This window comes from Somniosus microcephalus, chromosome 14 (genome assembly GCF_052327205.1).
Source record: "Somniosus microcephalus isolate GS21.2 chromosome 14, FLI_Smic_1.0, whole genome shotgun sequence".
Taxonomy (NCBI): Eukaryota; Metazoa; Chordata; class Chondrichthyes; order Squaliformes; family Somniosidae; genus Somniosus; species Somniosus microcephalus.
The window spans coordinates 14939449-14958025 of NC_141000.1; the positions used below are offsets into that span (position 1 = coordinate 14939449).

The window sequence follows — 18577 nt, forward strand, 5'->3', positions numbered from 1 at the left end:
GAGACGTATAACGGGCGGCTGAATCAATATCGCCCGTTTTACATTATCGCCCAAAGTCAAAATGACCCCCTGTTGAGTCCACCTCCTTTTATCTCCGTCTCTGTCGCAAGACAGTGATAAGGGAGCCCAAACTGAGAAAAGATTGCAGTATTTATTTTTCTGTCGGTCAGACACTGAGCATGGAGCTGCCCATCAGCACCAATATTGGACACCCTGCATGAAGTGCCTTCTACAACAGATTCGCACCCCACCGCGGGTCAGTCATCCCAACTGGGCAGCTGTGCCCTCCTTCTCAGAGCTTTTAAAGATTTTTAACACAATTGACAGAGAGCGGCTGAACAGCTATGAGTTAGTCCTCCACCCCTTAATTGTTTCAATTGATACATCCAGCAGCCTGGCTTGTTTGTTGACGATCTTCTCTCCAGTAAACAGTGAGGCAGGAAAGCATTGCCTCCCCCGTAGCTTCTCTATGGCCATGCATGCTTTCTTCAAATGTCATTAAAAACATCAGAGAAACAAATAAACTCAAAAGTCACACCATTTACATAGTTCCAGGTCTAAATAATATGTATTCCATCTGCATTGCCTGCTTCCAACCATGCAGAAACCATTTGAACTAATCAGCATACAGGCCAGGAACAAACGCCTATAAGGAAATATCAGAAAATGTAAGGTTAAATTTTGTGAGGCTCCTAGCGTGGGGCCTCCATAGATGAGAGTGCAGATCATAAGAACATAAGAAATAGGAGCAGGAGTAGGCCAATCGGCCCCTCGAGCCTGCTCCGCCATTCAATAAGAGCATGGCTGATCTGATCCTAACTGCCAATCCACTATCACAGAACCATCTCCTGCATCTAACAGAATTAGACACACGAAATAGGAGCAGGATCAGGCTACACGGCCCCTGGGCCCGCTCCGCTACCCACAGGGCCATGACCGATCCGAACTCATGTCCAAATTCCTGCCCGCTCCCCGTAACCCTTAATTCCCTTTACTTCTAGGAAACTGTCTATTTCTGTTTTAAATTTATGTAATGATGTAGCTTCTACAGCTTTTTGGGGCAGCATATTCCATGGACCTACCACCCTCTGAGTGAAGTAGTTCCTCCTCATCTCAGTTTTGAAAGAGCAGCCCTTTATTCTAAGACTATGCCCCCTAGTTCTAGTTTCACCCACCATCGGGATCGTAGAATCTTACAGCACAGAAGGAGCCCATTCGGCCCATCGTGCCTGTGCCGGCTCTTTGAAAGAACTATCCAATTTGTCCCACTCCCCTACTCATTCCCCATAGCCCTACAATTTTTTTTATTTTTTAAGTATATATCCAATTCTCTTTTGAAGGTTTATTGAATCTGCCTCCAACACCCTTTCAGGCAGTGCATTCCAGATCACAACAACTCGCTGCGTAAAAACAATTCTTCTCATCTCCCCCTTAATTCTTTTGGCAATGATCTTAAATCTGTGTCCTCTGGTTACCGCCACTGCTGCCAGTGGACACAGCTTCTCCCTAGCTACCCTATAAAAACCATTCATAATTTTAAACACCGCTATTAAATCGCCCCTTACCCTTCTCTGCTCTAAGGAGAACAGATGGGAGAATTGACGGCAGAGGTCAGTGCGCCTGAATTATACTAATCCCAATTTTCCAATCAATAACTTTAATTTAATTTAAGTGACCAGAAAATTTCGAGCACACTGGCCTCTGATCTGTGCTCCTGGTGGGTGAGGTCGTGCGCTGGGCATGGAGCCTCAGAAAGTTTACTCTACCGAGTCTTTCACGATTTGAAATGGGACGGATTTCTGATCCGTGGCAGGTTTTCCCTCTAAACGTTCCTTCCCCTTTAATGATAATGCCAGGAGAAAATGCAAACTGATGGGAATTCGAGCACGTGCACATTTACTGTCCAATGAAGCACTATAACTGCTGTAAAATCCACCCAAACAGCGCTGCATGTCCGAAGGCTTACAGCAAGGAAAGAGTGAATTCCTCTTTGCATTTCCATCTACAGGTCCTCAAATCTGTCTTCTATGCTTTATGATCATTGAGTTTAGTGCTCTCTACATCACTGCTAACTCTCAGTAAATTAATGTTAGGAAAATACTTCCATTTCTAGCACCCAGTAATAAATCTGTACTTTACAATAATACATTATTGCTCCAATATGACAGTGAACATCTGGGAAAGTCAAATAACATTTGTTTTGAGCAATTCTGGGTGAGCAAATGTTAGCAGAGTAAGTGCCGCTAAAATAATCCGAGTACAACAATCATTTTCTGCAATAAAACAACTGCCTAACACCATGAAATTGGGTCTAACGTTCCTCAATTTATAGGAACAAGCAGAGGTAAAGCACCATTTCAAACGTTTAAGAGATTTAATAATAAACAGCCGTAACGCATCACTTTCCTCAATGACAACTGTGAAATACGTCAATTTTGAAAAGTCCGAGTGTCTAGCTGTGGAATGCGGATTGGTGATGGAAGGTGATTCCACAACAAAACTACAAAGCCACTTTCAGTAAGGAGGTGTTGCAAGTGCTGGTGACTGCAGCTAGGGCGATGGAAGCACATTTTTGGTGATGGAGAACAGCCCCCGAAGTAACAAAGAAGATGGCAAGTATGGCAGTGCATTAGTGGAGCAGTCAATGCGGCTTCCTAAGTTCAGAGCCACTGAGTTCCAGATGAAGGTGTACAGCCTAAAAAGAACTACATTAATATTAATATGATAGCAAAATACTGCAGATGCTGGAAATCCGAAATAACAACAGAAAATGCTGGAAAAACTCAGCAGGCCAGGCAACATCGTGGAGAGAAATTAGAGTCGACGTTTCGGGTCAAAACCCTTTTTCGACTCTAATTTCTCTCCACGGATGTTGCCTGTACATTAATATTAACGTCAGTTGGGAGCAGAGGACATACATGCACATGATGCAAAAGAGATATTGTCACCACCGTTTATAGTAGGCACGTTGGTGTTAAAGGCGATTTGCCGCTATATGGAGGGGACGGTAAAATCGCTAAGTGTCAAATAAAAGCTCTAACTTCTTCATGGAGGAGTCATCAACAGCCTAAAGAGGAGAGGTACACAGTGACGTAAGAAAACTACGAGGCACTTGGTCTGTGTATTATACAAGGCTTTAATCAACTGTTTTTCAACATGGAGATCTAGTTGTGTCCTTCACTAGTTCCTGTTAAAGAATGCCCTGAGCAAGCTGGGCCCATGCCGGAGTATTTATACTCTCCCTGGACAGCGCCACCAGCAGGCCGCCCAGTATTATTTCATAAGTCATTTCCACATGAATGACAAGATTCATGTCACACAGTACTTTGAAAGACAATGATCTGAGCGATGGTCGGTAAATACATGTCATTCCGTCACTCAGCCACCATTTCACCACGCTCCCCCACACAAACAGCGGCAAACTGTACTACTGAGGCACTCAGCTCCTCAGGTGAATAGTTAACAGTACAGAGCGATTACATTCAATAAACTATCCAATTTGCCTGAAATCAGTGGAGCTTTTAAAATGGTAACCAGAATGGATTAAGTAATTAAGGTATTTCAGCGTATTGCATTGTCCGAAATAGCCATCGCACTTAATGGGCCTGAATTTATGGTCGGAGGCTTCCCGTGGGGAAATGCCTCCGATCCGCAAATACAATCCGCGCCTGCCTGGGGCCTCGGGATCCACGGCGACTCGCGGTCCTGGGCCTTTCCGGGAACGCGCGGGAAAAGGCCCATGTATCCCGAGGCCCAGTCGTTCACAAGCACACCTGGGATCACATGGGCCGGCCCAGCCATTTAAAGTAGGGGGATCCTCATTCATGCTTATCAGGGTTCTGTATGTACGGAATCCCCATAAGCATGACTGGGGATCACATAAAAAACACAATTACATGCCAATTAAATTTTAAAAATTACATTTAAAATACAATTTAATTAAACATTTGGAACAAAAATTTAATTTTTTGAAAAATAAATGTAAACATTTTAAAGGGGTTAAAAATAACCTTAACTTATTTTACAGATTTTTTTAATGTGTAAATATTTTTTTTAAATTATTTTTATATTCATTTAAACTCTTACGCTGGTAAAAGCAGGCCTTAAGAGTTTCATGGGCATTCACTGGGCAGTAGTTGGGCAAATAGCCTGACTCCCCGCCCACGGATGCCCTTTTCCCGGGGATGCGTTGGTTCGGGTTCAAGTTCCGGGTTTTCGCGCATGCACTTCGCGTGTGAAAACCAGAAACTTGCGGGGCCCTTATGGGCGCATACGCACCACATACACACCCGTAGGGGCCGCAAAATACGGGCCAATGTGTTATAAGCGCCGTCTTTGTAACTGACAGTAAAAATGGCAAATGGTCAGCCCCATTTGCCCGATATAAGCGGCTGGCCCACAGTAAGCGTGGAGTCTGTAAGTGATGGGGACTGTAGATGTAAAAATTCCTGTACTGACACAGAGGAGTATATAGCAATGATAGCAAAATACTGCGGATGCTGGATTGCTATATTGAAGTATATAGCAAGTATGGTATCAGAGGTGAGAATAGCGTGGTTATATAAATTACATTTTACATGCTGCGATGGCTAAGTAAATGTCCCACAGGAAGCAATTTTCACAGGCCATCTCATTTGCGCAGCTCCTTCTGCCCTTTTGTCTAAAAGCAGAAATCTCACAAAATCGGAGGGCACCACATGCAACTGATGGTCGGCACTGAGACCGAAAGGGACTCACATTGTGTGAGGAAAGAATGTTTGAAAGGGCGGGTCAGGAAGACATCATCGAGTCTGTGGAGACTGGAATACCACAAGGCGATCATGGTAAGTAACGTGTTAATCATTATTCTGGTTTTCACTCATAATTGCCCCACTTCCTCTCTTCACAGATTAAGAGATCAGCCCATCACCAGCCACAGCCAAAGAGCAGCATCCACCTGAGCACCAATCATTACTGCCCTGACTTGAAGCAGAGACCAGCACATACAGGTATGTGGAGGTGTTGGACCCCAGTGGGGCAGGGGTAGCAGTGATGATGGTTCATGAGGGACCAATTGGTACAGGGCAGGAGCCTAGAATGCCCCTGTTGGGTTAGATGGGGATACTTATGTTGCCTGCTTTCAAGCAGTCACTTGCCTCCTTGCACACTGTACCGAGAGGCGGTTTGAGTAGTTTGAAGGAGCAGCACGGTGGCATAGTGGTTAGCACTGTTGCCTCACAGCGCCAGGGACCCGGGTTCAAATCCGGCCTCGGGCGACTGTCTGTGTGGAGTTTGCACATTCTCCCCGTGTTTGCGTGGGTTTCCTCCGGGTGCTCCGGTTTCCTCCCACAGTCCAAAGATGTGCGGGTTAGGTTGATTGGCTATGATAAATTGACCCTTAGTGTTAGGGGGATTAAATGCGTGGGGTTACAGGGATAGGGTGGGATATGTGTTGGTGTAGGGGTTACGGGGATCGGGTGGGATATGTGTCGGTGCAGGCTCGATGGGCCGAAATGGCCTCTATCTGCACTGTGGGGTTTCTGTGATTCTGTGAGTGCAGCACCCAGATATGCACTGGCATTTTTGCACGAGTGATGTCATTGAGCAAAGGTTACTGCTCCACTGTCTGCTATTAAGCGGCAACACCAGGGTGTCTGAAGGTCTTTGTGGACCAGATAACACTCTTCTCTGATGAGCCTGAGCTTGCTAAGGCACTGCTCCTCTGCTGTACTGAGCCGCTGACTCTATTGTAGAAGGCCTGCTGCCTGCTCAAGCTATAATGCATGAGCCTCCCATGATCTCCGCACTCCTGGCACATCCTTTCCACCCCCTCTACCACAATAGGTGCAGTAATGTCACTAGGTCACTGCTCCCCTATAATCATAACTCTCTGCATTTATACCAGGTACGAACCTCCACACAATACTCACCTTTCAATATGCCCCGTAGCTGCAGATTGCTGCATTAATGCTCCTGTGTGACCTTTAACAAGGCCTTAACAAATTCAGTTGGCCTTTTTTCATATTTTCCTAAAACCTTTTGAGGGCTAAGAATGGTCAATGAACAGATGATAGGCTCCAAAGTTGCCCAAGGTAACCACTCCCCGCTTCTGGTCTCCTGTAAAAAGAACATGGGGGAAATTTTCAATTTCAGACCAAAATTTAACTGCAGTCAATGGAAATAAAACTGGGGGGAGATGTAAAACGGGCTGCCAATTCGCTATCAACCATTTTATACTATTGCACAAAGTCGAAATCAATCCCAATGACTCTTTGCAAATGAAGACTGCTATCATCCAAAACCACCCAGTAGTGCCTCACCCACGGGTGTGGGCCTTGACCATAAATGTCAACAGGGAGAGTGGGACTAAGCCTGAACATGTCCTCAACCTACATCCCGAAACTCACAGTTTAGAAGCAGGAACCCTGGACAGTTTTCCATTCACTATGACAGGGGTACTGAGGCTAATTGTAGCATTCCTATCATTGCCTCAACGCAGCTCACCTAAATCAGCACAAAAACCGGGATTATACCTGCGATTTTCTCAGTCTGTATGACTCACTGAGCAAATTTCCTCAGTCTTTTAAAGGTCACATCGTGTTGGGTTGATCAGTAATATGCAATTTAAATATTTCTTTGTGTTCTTCAGAGTTTTCCAGTCATTCTCAGAACAACATTGAGCTGTGAATAAAAAGACTTGATAACTATATGACAGAATAAGAAATGTTTCTTTAATGTGTTATGATTTTTTTTACAGACAATATAAAATTTGTAGCATAAATGGGTAACACAAGCCAAGCGTGAAGAGATTAAACTGAAGGGAAAACAGAAGTAACCACATAAACAAATTAGTAACATAGTGTCATAAATCTCATCATTGAGAAACTACCTATGAAATAACACTGGACGGCCAGCTGGTGGCGCCGTCCAAGGAGTACAGGAAACTTTGATATCCGGCACCGACGGGACCGAGCTGTTGCCATCCCATCAAAACTGCCGGACAAACCAGCGCTAATGTTGAAACATAGAGATTTTGAGCTCCATATCTGGCAACAAACCCTGTTGCTTAGCAACAGCTTCTAAACAGTCGGCCGTACCTTGCAAGCGTCTCTGTAGCTTAGCAACAGCTTCAGTGAGACCCTGCAGAGCCTGACTGGTGAAAAAAAAGCAACGAGAAGAAAAAAAACCTAACGAAACGGCTCCTGATTTTTGCCGGTGGATTGAGCATTCCGGACAGTTAACCGCCGGATAAACCAAAGTTTCCTGTATAAATACTCGGGCGTTGGCCCCAGCTTTCCAGGGACATTTTGTAAGACAAGGGAGCGAGTGGATACAACTAGACCATGTTCTGAAACAAGTTGATTAAAGCCTTGCTTTATGCTCAAACCAAGCGCGTAGTGAGTTTTATTACGTCACATAGAAACAATCATCTCTGGGTTTCCCAGTACAAGTTTCTCCCATAATCTCCATTCACATTGTTCACATGGAAAAGGAAAATATAACCTTTGAACCTTTACCTATATTGGGCTTTGTAGAGAGCATGGGGGAAAAATTCAGTATCGCCCCGTTTGGGGCGCCATTATCGGCCGTGCGCAAAGTTTAGCGCCTGACGCTAATTATCGCCTCCAACAGCAAACTTGGCTTTTATCGCCCCGGTGGTGATTGGAGCGCTAAATCAGGCGCTTCACACCTGTCTTAAGGCGCAAAGGCCGAGGAGCGAGGCGCTACCTCAGAGCGCTGGCGAAGCAAGGAAGGGCAAATCAAAATGAACCTGCAACGTGCTGCTCAGAACTCAAAACTCCTTCACACAGCGTTGAATCTCTCCAGAAGTCTCTCTCTCTCTCTCTCAGAATGCGTGGTGCAAAAATGTCGCCGACAAAAAAAGGCAGGAAGCGGTCGCCTTTAAATAGCGCTCCCCCAGTCCCTTTCTGACTGCAAGACGCTCCCCTCAACCTGTCGTTGCTAGCAGCAGGCGGTAAGGCAGGGGGGCGCCACTCAATATCCGGTCCGGGGCGCTAACGGGGCGTTGCGCACTCGACTGACGTCACGATCTGCCGGTGCAGGAGATCGTGGCGGTAGTATTTAGCGCCGCCGCAAAATGTCTAGTTAATTTCGCGAGCGGCGCAAACATCACCGCGCCCGGGCGCTAGTTGCTTTGCGCCCCATTAGTGCCTTCTTAAGGCACCAATGGGAGACGCAAACAACTGAATTTTTCCCCCCATATTTTCAAGAGGATTTGGTTTTCCAGATTGACAAACATTATGAGTTTCTCAATGTAAAATTGCAGCTAGTCCAACAGAAACCAACAACAACAACTTACATTCAAATAGCACCTTTAACTTAGCAAAATGTCACAATGCGCATCACAAGAGCCTTAGCAATCAAAATTTGACACCGAGCCACAGAAAGAGATTAAAATCAGGGACACGCAAGATGCCAGATTTGGAGGAGCACAGAGGTCTCGGAGGCTTGTAAGGCTGAAGGATGTTACAGAGATAGGAAGGGGCAAGGCCATGGAGGGACTTGAAAACAAGGATGATCATTTTTAAAATTCAGCCTTCAGCTGCCTAGGCCCTAAGCTCCGGAATTGCCTCCCTAAACCTCTCCACCTCGCTACCTCTCTCTCCTCCTTTAAGACGCTCCTTAAAACCTATCTCCCCTGTCCTAGTATCTCCTTAAATGGCTCGGTGTCAAATTTTGTTTGATAACGCTCCTGTGAAGCACCGTGGGGCATTTTACTACGTTAAAGGCGCTATATAAATGCAAGTTGTTGAATCGTGGCATGTGACCTGTTGCCATCTACCTGCGAGGGCAGACAGGGCCTCGGCTTTACGTCTCACCTGAAAGACGGCACCTCCAACAGCGCAGCACTCCCTCAGCACTGCACTGAAGTGTCAGCCTAGATTATGTGCTCAAGTCTCTGGGTTAGGATTTGAACCCATAACCTTCTGACTTAAAGGTGAGAGTGGTACCACTGAACCCAGGTTGACACCTGAACTGGGAACTGGCTTTGCCCGTCTATGATGAACATAAACATTGTCATTGACAAAAGTCACTGAGGACCAGAGGTAGCTTGGAACATTTGACACAGATTTCAAATGACGAGTTGCAGTAGTGACATCTTAGCAGTAAGATACAGGAGGAGACAGACAGTGTCATCAGCTGCAGCTGAATGTTCCATAAAGTCTGATTGATATCATAAAAGATGCTGAAGGTGAGTTTATTACCAGAAAATTATGTAGCCACTTAAAGGGGCATTAAACTTCACACAAAAAACACGAAAAAATAATGTGGTTTTGCAACAGACAAAATAAAATAACAGACATGCTCGCTTGCTCCTGTTAAACATATTGGGGCTGAAAATCCATAGACCCGACATCCCAGTGTAACTGCCAGGATGCGCCAACTCATGAACTCTGGTGCTGACGCTGCCAACGTACGCGAGGTCAGGAGAAGGTCATCGCATTTATATATCACAGGCCAACACTTACATCACTCAGAGCACATCTCAGGCACCAGTCAGTTGGGGGAAACCGGGAGTCCCAGCCCACATCGGGGTGGGTAGGAGAGCGGGAGGCAGTTCCAGATACCACTGGAAGAGGGCCGGAAAATAAATCATAAAAGTTTCAAATCTTGTGAGGCCTTGTCCCTAAGATGGGCCCCAGTTGTGCCAGCCATAAACTTCCTCCCAAACCACACACATAGGCTGCGGCTGTCCCGCCAGGCTAGGGACAAGGAAACTCCTGGCTTCGAAGTTTCATCTGATGCTGGTCACCTTGTTTTGGGGGTGGCGGGGGGGGGGGGGGGGAGGTGAAGGCTCCATCCCAAACATGTTTTCACAGTGCAAGCTGGCTTGGAGGACCAGGACCGAGTGTATTGGGATCCCGGCCTAATATCTGGCCCATCCGCCACGCTCCTGCCAAACCTACATTGGAAGTGCACTGAAAAGACCACAGACCTTTGGCCCCATTCGTTTTTCTTTGCCCGTCACACTAGGTCTCCCCCGCCCCCCCAGCCCCAATTTGCGTCCGGCCCAAATTGCACCGGAACTGGGGTTAGACGCATAATACGCTCAACCACGTATGGCCGGGTGTACCATGATGACATGCAAATGAGAGAAATACATTGGATGACAAATTTCTCGTTACTTTCCTCCGAGCAACGCTATGCACAAGGACTCTTTGCATTCAACAATATTATGGGCGTCAGAAGGGGTTGCAATTTTAAAAGACCGGTTTCCTGAGAGTAATCGACTGCAGAACGATCAACAGTTGTAGGGAAAGCAGCAAATTAACACTCAGGGCCATCTAAAACCTGTTTTAAAATATTCGACTGGAACCAAGGGCCCACTCACACTGTGGCAGCACATAGTCCCTCTCTCCCAGGTTCCTCAGCAGTGCCTGGCACCCACCCCAAAGTATTTCAATACTGCTGACCCTGGGGAATTGGCCATAGTCATGTGTTTCCAGCGGTTCACTGACCCGAGTGAAGAAGGGAAATGGCTGCCGGACACAGTGTGAAGATATTATTTGATTGGCTGATTCTGTGGTACATAGACTTACATGGAACTTCCAACACCGAAACAGGCCATTCGACCCAACTGGTCTATGTTTATGCTCCACGCGAGCCTCCTCCCACCCCTCTTCATCTAACCCCATCAACATATCCTTCTATTCCTTTCTCCCTCATGTGCTTATCTAGCTTCCCTTTAAATGCATCTATGCTCTTCGCCTCAACTACTCCCTGTGGTAGCCAGTTCCACATTCTCACCACTCTCTAGGTAAAGACATTTCTCCTGAATTCCCTATTGGATTTATTAGTGGCTACCTTATATTTATGGTCCTTAATTCTGGTATCCCCCACAAGTGGAAACATCTTCTCTACATCTACCCTATCAAACCCTTTCATAATCTTAAAGACCTCTATTAGGTCTCCTCTATTCTAGTACTTGCCAGCTCATGAATTATAGCTTTAAAATAAAAATAAAAAATAAAAGAATAAAACCTAACTGTTTGGTTTACTGATGGTTATTCATACCTCATCAGTACTTTTTGCTGCTTCTGATTTGCAGCAATCGAATATTTGAGTTGTGCATTAGCTAGGTATTTCAGTCAATAAATCCCCATTTTGTACGCTTTGGATGTGTAAAGCTCTGGTAGTGAGACACCTTAAGGGGTGACAATTTTGAGGTTTGACACAACTGAGGCCTTTGAAAGAATGATGTGATGTTACAGATGTGCACCAGACTTTAGATTATTGACAGACTTTTAATTGTGTAGATAATTGCCTGTCCATTGCTCACTTCGAACAGGCAGTAAGATAAGTTCACACAGAGAGATGTGGAAGTTTGCACATTTGTCATTATGGTGCTACCAATGTGCCATTGCAAGCTGTGCGTAATAAAAAATGTATCCAAGTCAATGTGGGACGGTGTTACTTTTATTTGATGGGCACACCATCTAAAATGGGCCAAAGTTAAGATCATTTTGAATTTATCTGAATTGGTCCAACAGTGCTAACCACTATGCATGGTGGCATAGTGGTTAGCACTGTTGCCTCACAGCGCCAGGGACCCGGGTTCGAATCCGGCCTTGGGTGACTGTCTGTGTGGAGTTTGCACATTCTCCCCGTGTTTGCGTGGGTTTTCTCCGGGTGCTCCGGTTTCCTCCCACAGTCCAAAGATGTGCGGGTTAGGTTGATTGGCTATGATAAATTGACCCTTAGTGTTAGGGGGATTAAATACGTGGGGTTACGGGGATAGGGTGGGATATGTGTTGGTGTAGGGGTTACGGGGATCGGGTGGGATATGTGTCGGTGCAGGCTCGATGGGCCGAAATGGCCTCTATCTGCACTGTGGGGTTTCTGTGATTCTGTGATTCTGTGAATTTCAAACCGTTCAGATTTCATATAGTCTTCACCATCTCTGACTCCACCACCAGCAGTCCTGGATCTATCTTTACCGACCAAACTAAAACTGCAGCAAGAGAAACCGAGTGGAAAGAAAATAAGCAGAAAAACAATGTGTAAAAATAAAAATGAATGATCAAGTTCAGAGGTCTCAACAAAGCCAAATTGCCCTGCGTCTTGAACTACTCCAGTTTTACCACAGTTCAATAAATGAACTCTATACGAGCAAAAATAAAATACTGTCTGCGGTTTGGGCTGGACTCGGTGGAAATTGCTCCACACATGAGAACAAGCATGCCTTGAATACATTATTGTTGGATCATTTTACACAGAAAAGCACAGATTTTCCGCAATGCTCACAGATTGAACGGGAACTTTGTACCTTTCAGCCTTGTGCGTGCCTAACCCCCTCCCTCTCCGACTCTGGTGGGATCAGGCTTAATTATGTAGGCGCAGCAAGCTCCGGGTGTGTAATATGCCAGTCACTGTGAGCTCGCTGTTCACTGGGGCTGGAATATCTGGTGCTGCTGCAATGATTTAAAAGCCTGTCGCAGCACTTTGAAAGGGTTGGTGGATAAAATGTTTGATCACATTGCAAATCATAGGCAAGTTGGAGCAGAGGCATCAATCAGTTCCTTGGTTTGCCTATACGTCAGTAAGGATGCTGCTGGAGAAAGCGCAGCAAAGGAGGATGGCCCCATGCAAGGCATCGTCCACATAGATGAACCATAGAGAATGCACGGGAGGTGGTAACAGTCCATGTTTCCACAGTGCAATGGACCTGGTGGCAAATGCAGAAGAAGGTTGCAGACCTCGGCAGGTAAGACTACCCACCATGACCTTATACTAAGTAGACTGGCAAAGACTGCATGCCACAAAGTTTTGCTCCCATTCAGACTACCTTACAGCCCTCTGAATGTTATACCATTCATGCCCAATCTGCAGCAGGGTAAGCTTTACAGCAGTAACTTATATGCCTCTAATTTCTTGCCATTCTGACATCCTCAAAGGGCTTTGTCCAAAAAATACATCAAAGACAATCTAACTGCATGATGTACGTGCACGAACTCACACTCATTATGGGCCCCAGAATGAGCACATGTGTGTCACTGTCTGCTGCCCACATCCTGACTTGCACCAAGTCCCGTTCACCCATTACTCCTGTGCTCGCTGACCTCGATTTTAAAATTCTCATCCTTGTTTTCAAATCCCTCCATGACCTTGCCCCTCCCTATCTCTTTAACATCTTCTCACCTCCGCAATCTCTGCTCTCCCCCAAATCTGGCCTCTTCAGCACCCCCGGTTTTTATCCACCGTTGGCGGCCATGCCTTCAGCTGCCTAGGCCCTAAGTTCTGGAATTCCATCCCTAAACCTCGCCGCCTCTCTATCTCTTTCTCCTCCTTTAACACGCTCCTTAAAACCTACCCCTTTGACCAAGCTTTTGGTCATCTGCCCTAATGGGCTGGATTTTTATTCTGGAGGCGTGTATGAGGCGGGACTACAACTTTCGGGGTTGTAGTCCCGCCTCCATCGAGTTGTGGCCAACCCACGCGATTTTCACTTGATTGACCTTGTTGAGCCCACCCAGTGGGCTCAGTAGGCCAGTTAAGGGCCACCCGGCAACAGGTGATGTCACAGATTGACATTTCATCTGTCAAGAGCTTTTGACAGATGAAATATCAGCGTTTGACAGCTCTTTGAAGCTGTCAAACACTGACAACCTGTACTCTAAGTTAATTCCTTCCTCTCAGGCTGATTTAGAGATCTCTCCAGAACAGAAAGCTGAATGCTGCAACTTTTGACAGCTCGCGGCCATTCTGCTTTCTGTGCCGGTGAGATGAAGGACTCCCGAGACCTGAAGGAAGGAAGGCTGTAAAGGTAAGTAAAAGTTCTTTAAACACTTTACACATACCAAACACACTTACCTCTTCACTCATGCACCCATCACTCACCTGAACACCGGACATCTCGAACCCTCCAAATCCTTCAGCCCGATGACCCGCCTCGCTAACTTGGCATGGTTTGGAGCCGTCGGGAATCCCACACTTCAGGAATAAAAATAGGGATTAGGCTAAAAACTGCCTATTAACTACCTGTTAACAAGCAGTTAATTGGCACTAATCCCCTTCCCGCCTCGGGGAGGCGGCTCCCAGCACAGGTCGGGTCCCCGTCTCCTGGGACATTGGCACGGAGGCGGGTTGGGGGCGGGATGGGTTCGTGCCCCCCGATTTTGAGATTTTAACCCCCCACACGCCTCCAATCCCGCCTCCACGGCCCAATGAAAATCCTGCCCAATATCTCCTTATGTGGCTCGGGAATATGTTAAAGGCGCTATATGATGCCACACTGTTGTTGTTGTCGTGTTGTTTGCACTCCTGACAGTTCAAGCCACTCAACTCTTGCAGGACAATGTGGCACATGACAGAAGGGAGCAGACCGGGACAGAGGAGGAACACATAACATAAAGCCTTTGAGTTCCGTCGACAAGGTTAGACTGGGTCATTGGCCTGAAGGAAGATGGTGAAGCCGGAGCCTACTAAGTTCAGGGCGAGTAACATTCTTCTCACGTTCGTTCTTCACACAGTACTCACTTATTCACTCACTGCCCACAGTTTTACAATCAAGCACAGTACTGTACCATTAAAGGGAAATTTTACTCCTGATTGTTGTTCAGGGACTCTTGCTGAAAAGATTGCGTGTGAGGACGTGGTCAGTGAAGCAGCTCATTGATAGTGAAATCATTGTCTAAGCTCACATTGTGAAGAATCACCATCTCGACGAGATGGCAGAAGGTATCCTGGTGCCTGTGGAAGTGCAACATGGAACTGAACCCAGCACCAGCCATTGCCTTCAGGAGACGAGCAAAGGAAAGGAGAGGAAATCTGGGGGTGGGGGGAGGGGGGGGGGTCTTGATTTAAAAATAAATGAAATAAAATTTTTAGAAATATTTAAAAGGCGGTGAAGGAGTTTAACCATAAAAGGGAAAGCTGTGAACAGTAAAGTTAGATAGTGATATAAAGGAGCGAAGAAGGAGACACAAACTGAAAAACCAATTGTGTAGAAAAACAAACACGATCATTGTCCTTTATTTTTATCTGGGTAAATTACTTCCCTTCAACACTTATCAGTAATTCCACTAAAACAAAACTTGTTTCGCCATTATAAGGTGCACTCCGCATATGTTAAATCAAGAGAAAAGAATGCCTTGTGCTACTGTGAATATTAATAATAAAATATTTTCAATTTAAGAAGTCTCAACAGAAGGGACTTTAACTGTGGTTTGCATCTGACTGGGCAGCAGGGGGCGCTGTATCAATCAATCCAATTATTGTCTCTGGGAGGCAGAGCATGGAGCCCTCTGGCTCTGGCCCACCTACCCCCAGCAATTCATTTTAGCAAGCCCACCTCAGGAATTCGTGCTGCTCCAGCCCCCCAGAACGGCAGGCAATCCTGAGAGCAGAAACGTCATCGAGTGCTTTCCTGTATCATTTACATAACTACTACCAAGCAGTCAGGGGGGGAGTGAGCAACAAGAGCTGCAAGAGAGGTTCTTTTCAGTGCAATAGTGTTACCACCAGAAGCACTGTGTGTGTATGAGCGAGAGGGCAAGAAAGAGGGAGAGAGAAAGAGGCTGAAGTCTTTCCAGCTGGAAGCATTTAGATTGTGCTTACCCGGTGGAGTATTTTATAAAGGGTTTAAAGAGAAAGATGCTGCAGAGTGCGTGGATAAGTCTGTTAGCATTTGCAGAAATTGCTGTCAGCGGGAAAACAGAAATAAACAGGTAAGAATTTTGTTAATAGTGAAAATAAACAAGAGTTTAGGAAAGTAATTTTTTTCTTCTTCAAATAAACCTGGATTTGTTCATTCTAACCAGAAAGATTTCATCAAAGTAAAAGTACAATATTGAATGAAAACCTTTCTGTTCAATGAACAGTTCTGACTCTCTGGAGAAGTTTTGTAACCGATTAAGGTGCTATATAAAATGAAATACTTTCCAATATTAATGGGTTTCCATTCACCTCAATAAATGTTCATTTTAATAGTCCAAAGATGCGAGTCCTGTTCAGACACTGTGACATTAAATTCTGTGTGTACTTTCACTGAATGATTGGTCAAAGTGATAAATAGGAGTAGAGTTTCCACATTGGGTGCAATTGGAAAATTGCGCCCGCAATACACTTGAAATTGCGCTGGTTAGGTTAGGCTTAACGTTTCCGCTAAGATTCATTTGCATAATCACAATTGTAAAATCTTCCATCAAGCGCAATTGGGCAGCGTAATAATTTCTTTTTTTCTCTTTCCATTAAAAAGTATTCCTTGATGTATTGAAGAATGATAACCTGGTGCAGTTTTATTAATACAGCTGAAAATGGGATTATCAGCAAAAAAAGAAGCATTTTTAATAAGGGTGTCCAGTCCTCACCCGTGAGTAACCTGATTTAAAATCACTGAAAGTGGCTTAAAAACTATACTGCACCATTTAATAGTTTCATTGGTGTACACTGGTCAGTTTCTTAGTAAATTAAATATTTTTGATAGGAAAAAACTTTAAAAGCGCGCCTACCAGTGCCCGTGTGACTAAGAAAATGAGCGCAATTTGAAGAGTCCTCCCGAACCAGCATAATCGGCAAAATTTCACCATTTCGACCTGGTGGTGCGGCCAGCTTTGTGGGCAGGGCCTGATTCGGGGGAATGAAATCTTGAACCAGCATAAAAGATTGTGGAAAACACGAGCTAAGTGGTTTTGGGCATAACTCACCCACGTTTTAAATTTCCCAATCTTCTTTTGCGCTGGTTCGGCCGAATGCGCTGGAGCCTGTGTGCGTAAAAACAGCAGAAACAAGTGGAAACTCTACCCCATAATAGTTTGTCACTTTCTGTTCCGCAAGTGCACTGAGCTCCTTACTTAAACCATGCCGGCTTTCTTTACTTGAAATGTTGTAAAGTAGATTTCATGCAATTTTGGGTTGAAATATTTGGGATGCGCGTTACTGATGTGAATGATTGTTGTGGGACTTTGTGTGATAATGGGGGGGGTGGGGGGAATCTGACGGGCTCTATCCTGTTTCCATGCATGGGTAGTGTATGTAATTAACTGTGTCAGCCTTCATTTCAAGGGGTCAGTGCCAATTTTCAACATTTACACAGCTGTACGAACCATACTCTGTAAAAGTGGTACTCTCTTGAGTTTGAGTTAAGAGAAGAATAGCAGTGTACAATTACTGAATGGAACAGAAAAACTAACAGAAATTTCAGGTAAGAATCGTACAGCCTTTCCTGCTTAGGGAGAGCAATCCAGTTAGTCTCACTCCCCCCAGCTCTTTCCCCATAGAATATAAAAATAGGGAGGTATTGCTTCAGTTGTACAAGGTATTGGTGAGACCGTACCTGGAATACTGCGTACAGTTTTGGTGTCCATACTTAAGAAAAGACATACTTGCTCTCGAGTCAGTACAAAGAAGGTTCACTCGGTTAATCCCGGGGATGAGGGGATGGACATATGAGGAGAGGTTGAGTAGATTGGGACTCTACTCATTGGAGTTCAGAAGAATGAGAGGCGATCTTATTGAAACATATAAGATTGTGAAGGGGCTGGATCGGGTGGATGCGGGGAAGATGTTCCCGATGATGGGTGAAACTAGAACTAGGGGGCATAGTCTTAGAATAAGGGGCTGCTCTTTCAAAACTGAGATGAGGAGGAACTACTTCACTCAGAGGGTGGTAGGTCCATGGAATATGCTACCCCAAAAAGCTGTAGAAGCTACATCATTACATAAATTTAAAACAGAAATAGACAGTTTCCTAGAAGTAAAGGGAATTAAGGGTTACGGGGAGCGGGCAGGAATTTGGACATGAGTTTAGGTTCGGATCGGTCATGGCCCTGTGGGTAGCGGAGCGGGCCCAGGGGCCGTGTAGCCTGATCCTGCTCCTATTTCGTGTGTCTAATTCTGTTAGATTCAGAAGATGGTTCTGTGATAGTAGATTGGCAGTTAGGATCAGATCAGCCATGATCTTATTGAATGGCGGAGCAGGCTCGAGGGGCCGATTGGCCTACTCCTGTTCCTATTTCTTATGTTCTTATATCCCTGCAATCTTTTCTCCCTTTTTGGCTTCACTCACCCTGACGCAGCACATTCTGCTAATCATGGGTGCCAGTATTGCCCTGATTGGAGGGACAGTTTGAGGAAGTGCAGCAGCAGTAACCGCAGCAACCAGGACGACCAGCAGCTGGGCCTAGTAGATCACAGCAGGTGAGGGGGTCAGGCAGAGAGGACTGGAATCAGCTGACACAGAAGCCTCATCCATTAACCTACAATGTCCATGGAGGTGGCCACATACTCCATGGTGGACTGCAGGGTGTAAGATGACACCACGCAGGTGGAACAAGCTCCTCCATACTTTCTGCCATGATGTGATAACACCTTGGTAGGCCTTCCAGTACCTCGTACAATTGCTTGTGTTCCTCAAGGCATCCTTTTTTCAAGGCTGGACTCCTGAAGTCTACACCTCGGTCCTAAACAATAAAGCTGGGAGATGAATTCACTCTCCAATGAGCCGTCTCCTGGGCTGTCCCTAGCACCACCACCTGCTCGAGCTCACTTGTACTCGGTGCTTCACCACCTCGGACCTCTCTAACTCACTTTCTATAATGCAAGAATGGAGTGCTCGGCCTCTAATATCCAGACCTTC

General features: G+C 45.6%; 1 protein-coding gene across 3 annotated transcripts in view; it reads left to right on the forward strand.

The window, feature by feature from the left end:
• Window positions 1–15202: 15202 nt before the first annotated feature.
• egfl6 (EGF-like-domain, multiple 6) overlaps window positions 15203–18577 on the forward strand; it is a 111552-nt gene continuing 108177 nt past the window's right edge. The window contains exons 1-2 of one of the 3 annotated variants that reach the window (XM_086006267.1): window positions 15214–15668; window positions 16199–16312. In XM_086006267.1, the coding sequence (XP_085862393.1) occupies window positions 16257–16312 (56 nt within the window). In that variant the 5' untranslated portion in view covers window positions 15214–15668; window positions 16199–16256. Of the gene's footprint in view, window positions 15669–16198; window positions 16313–18577 lie in introns of all 3 variants that reach the window. The other 2 variants (XM_086006268.1, XM_086006265.1) reach the window with 2 other exon arrangements.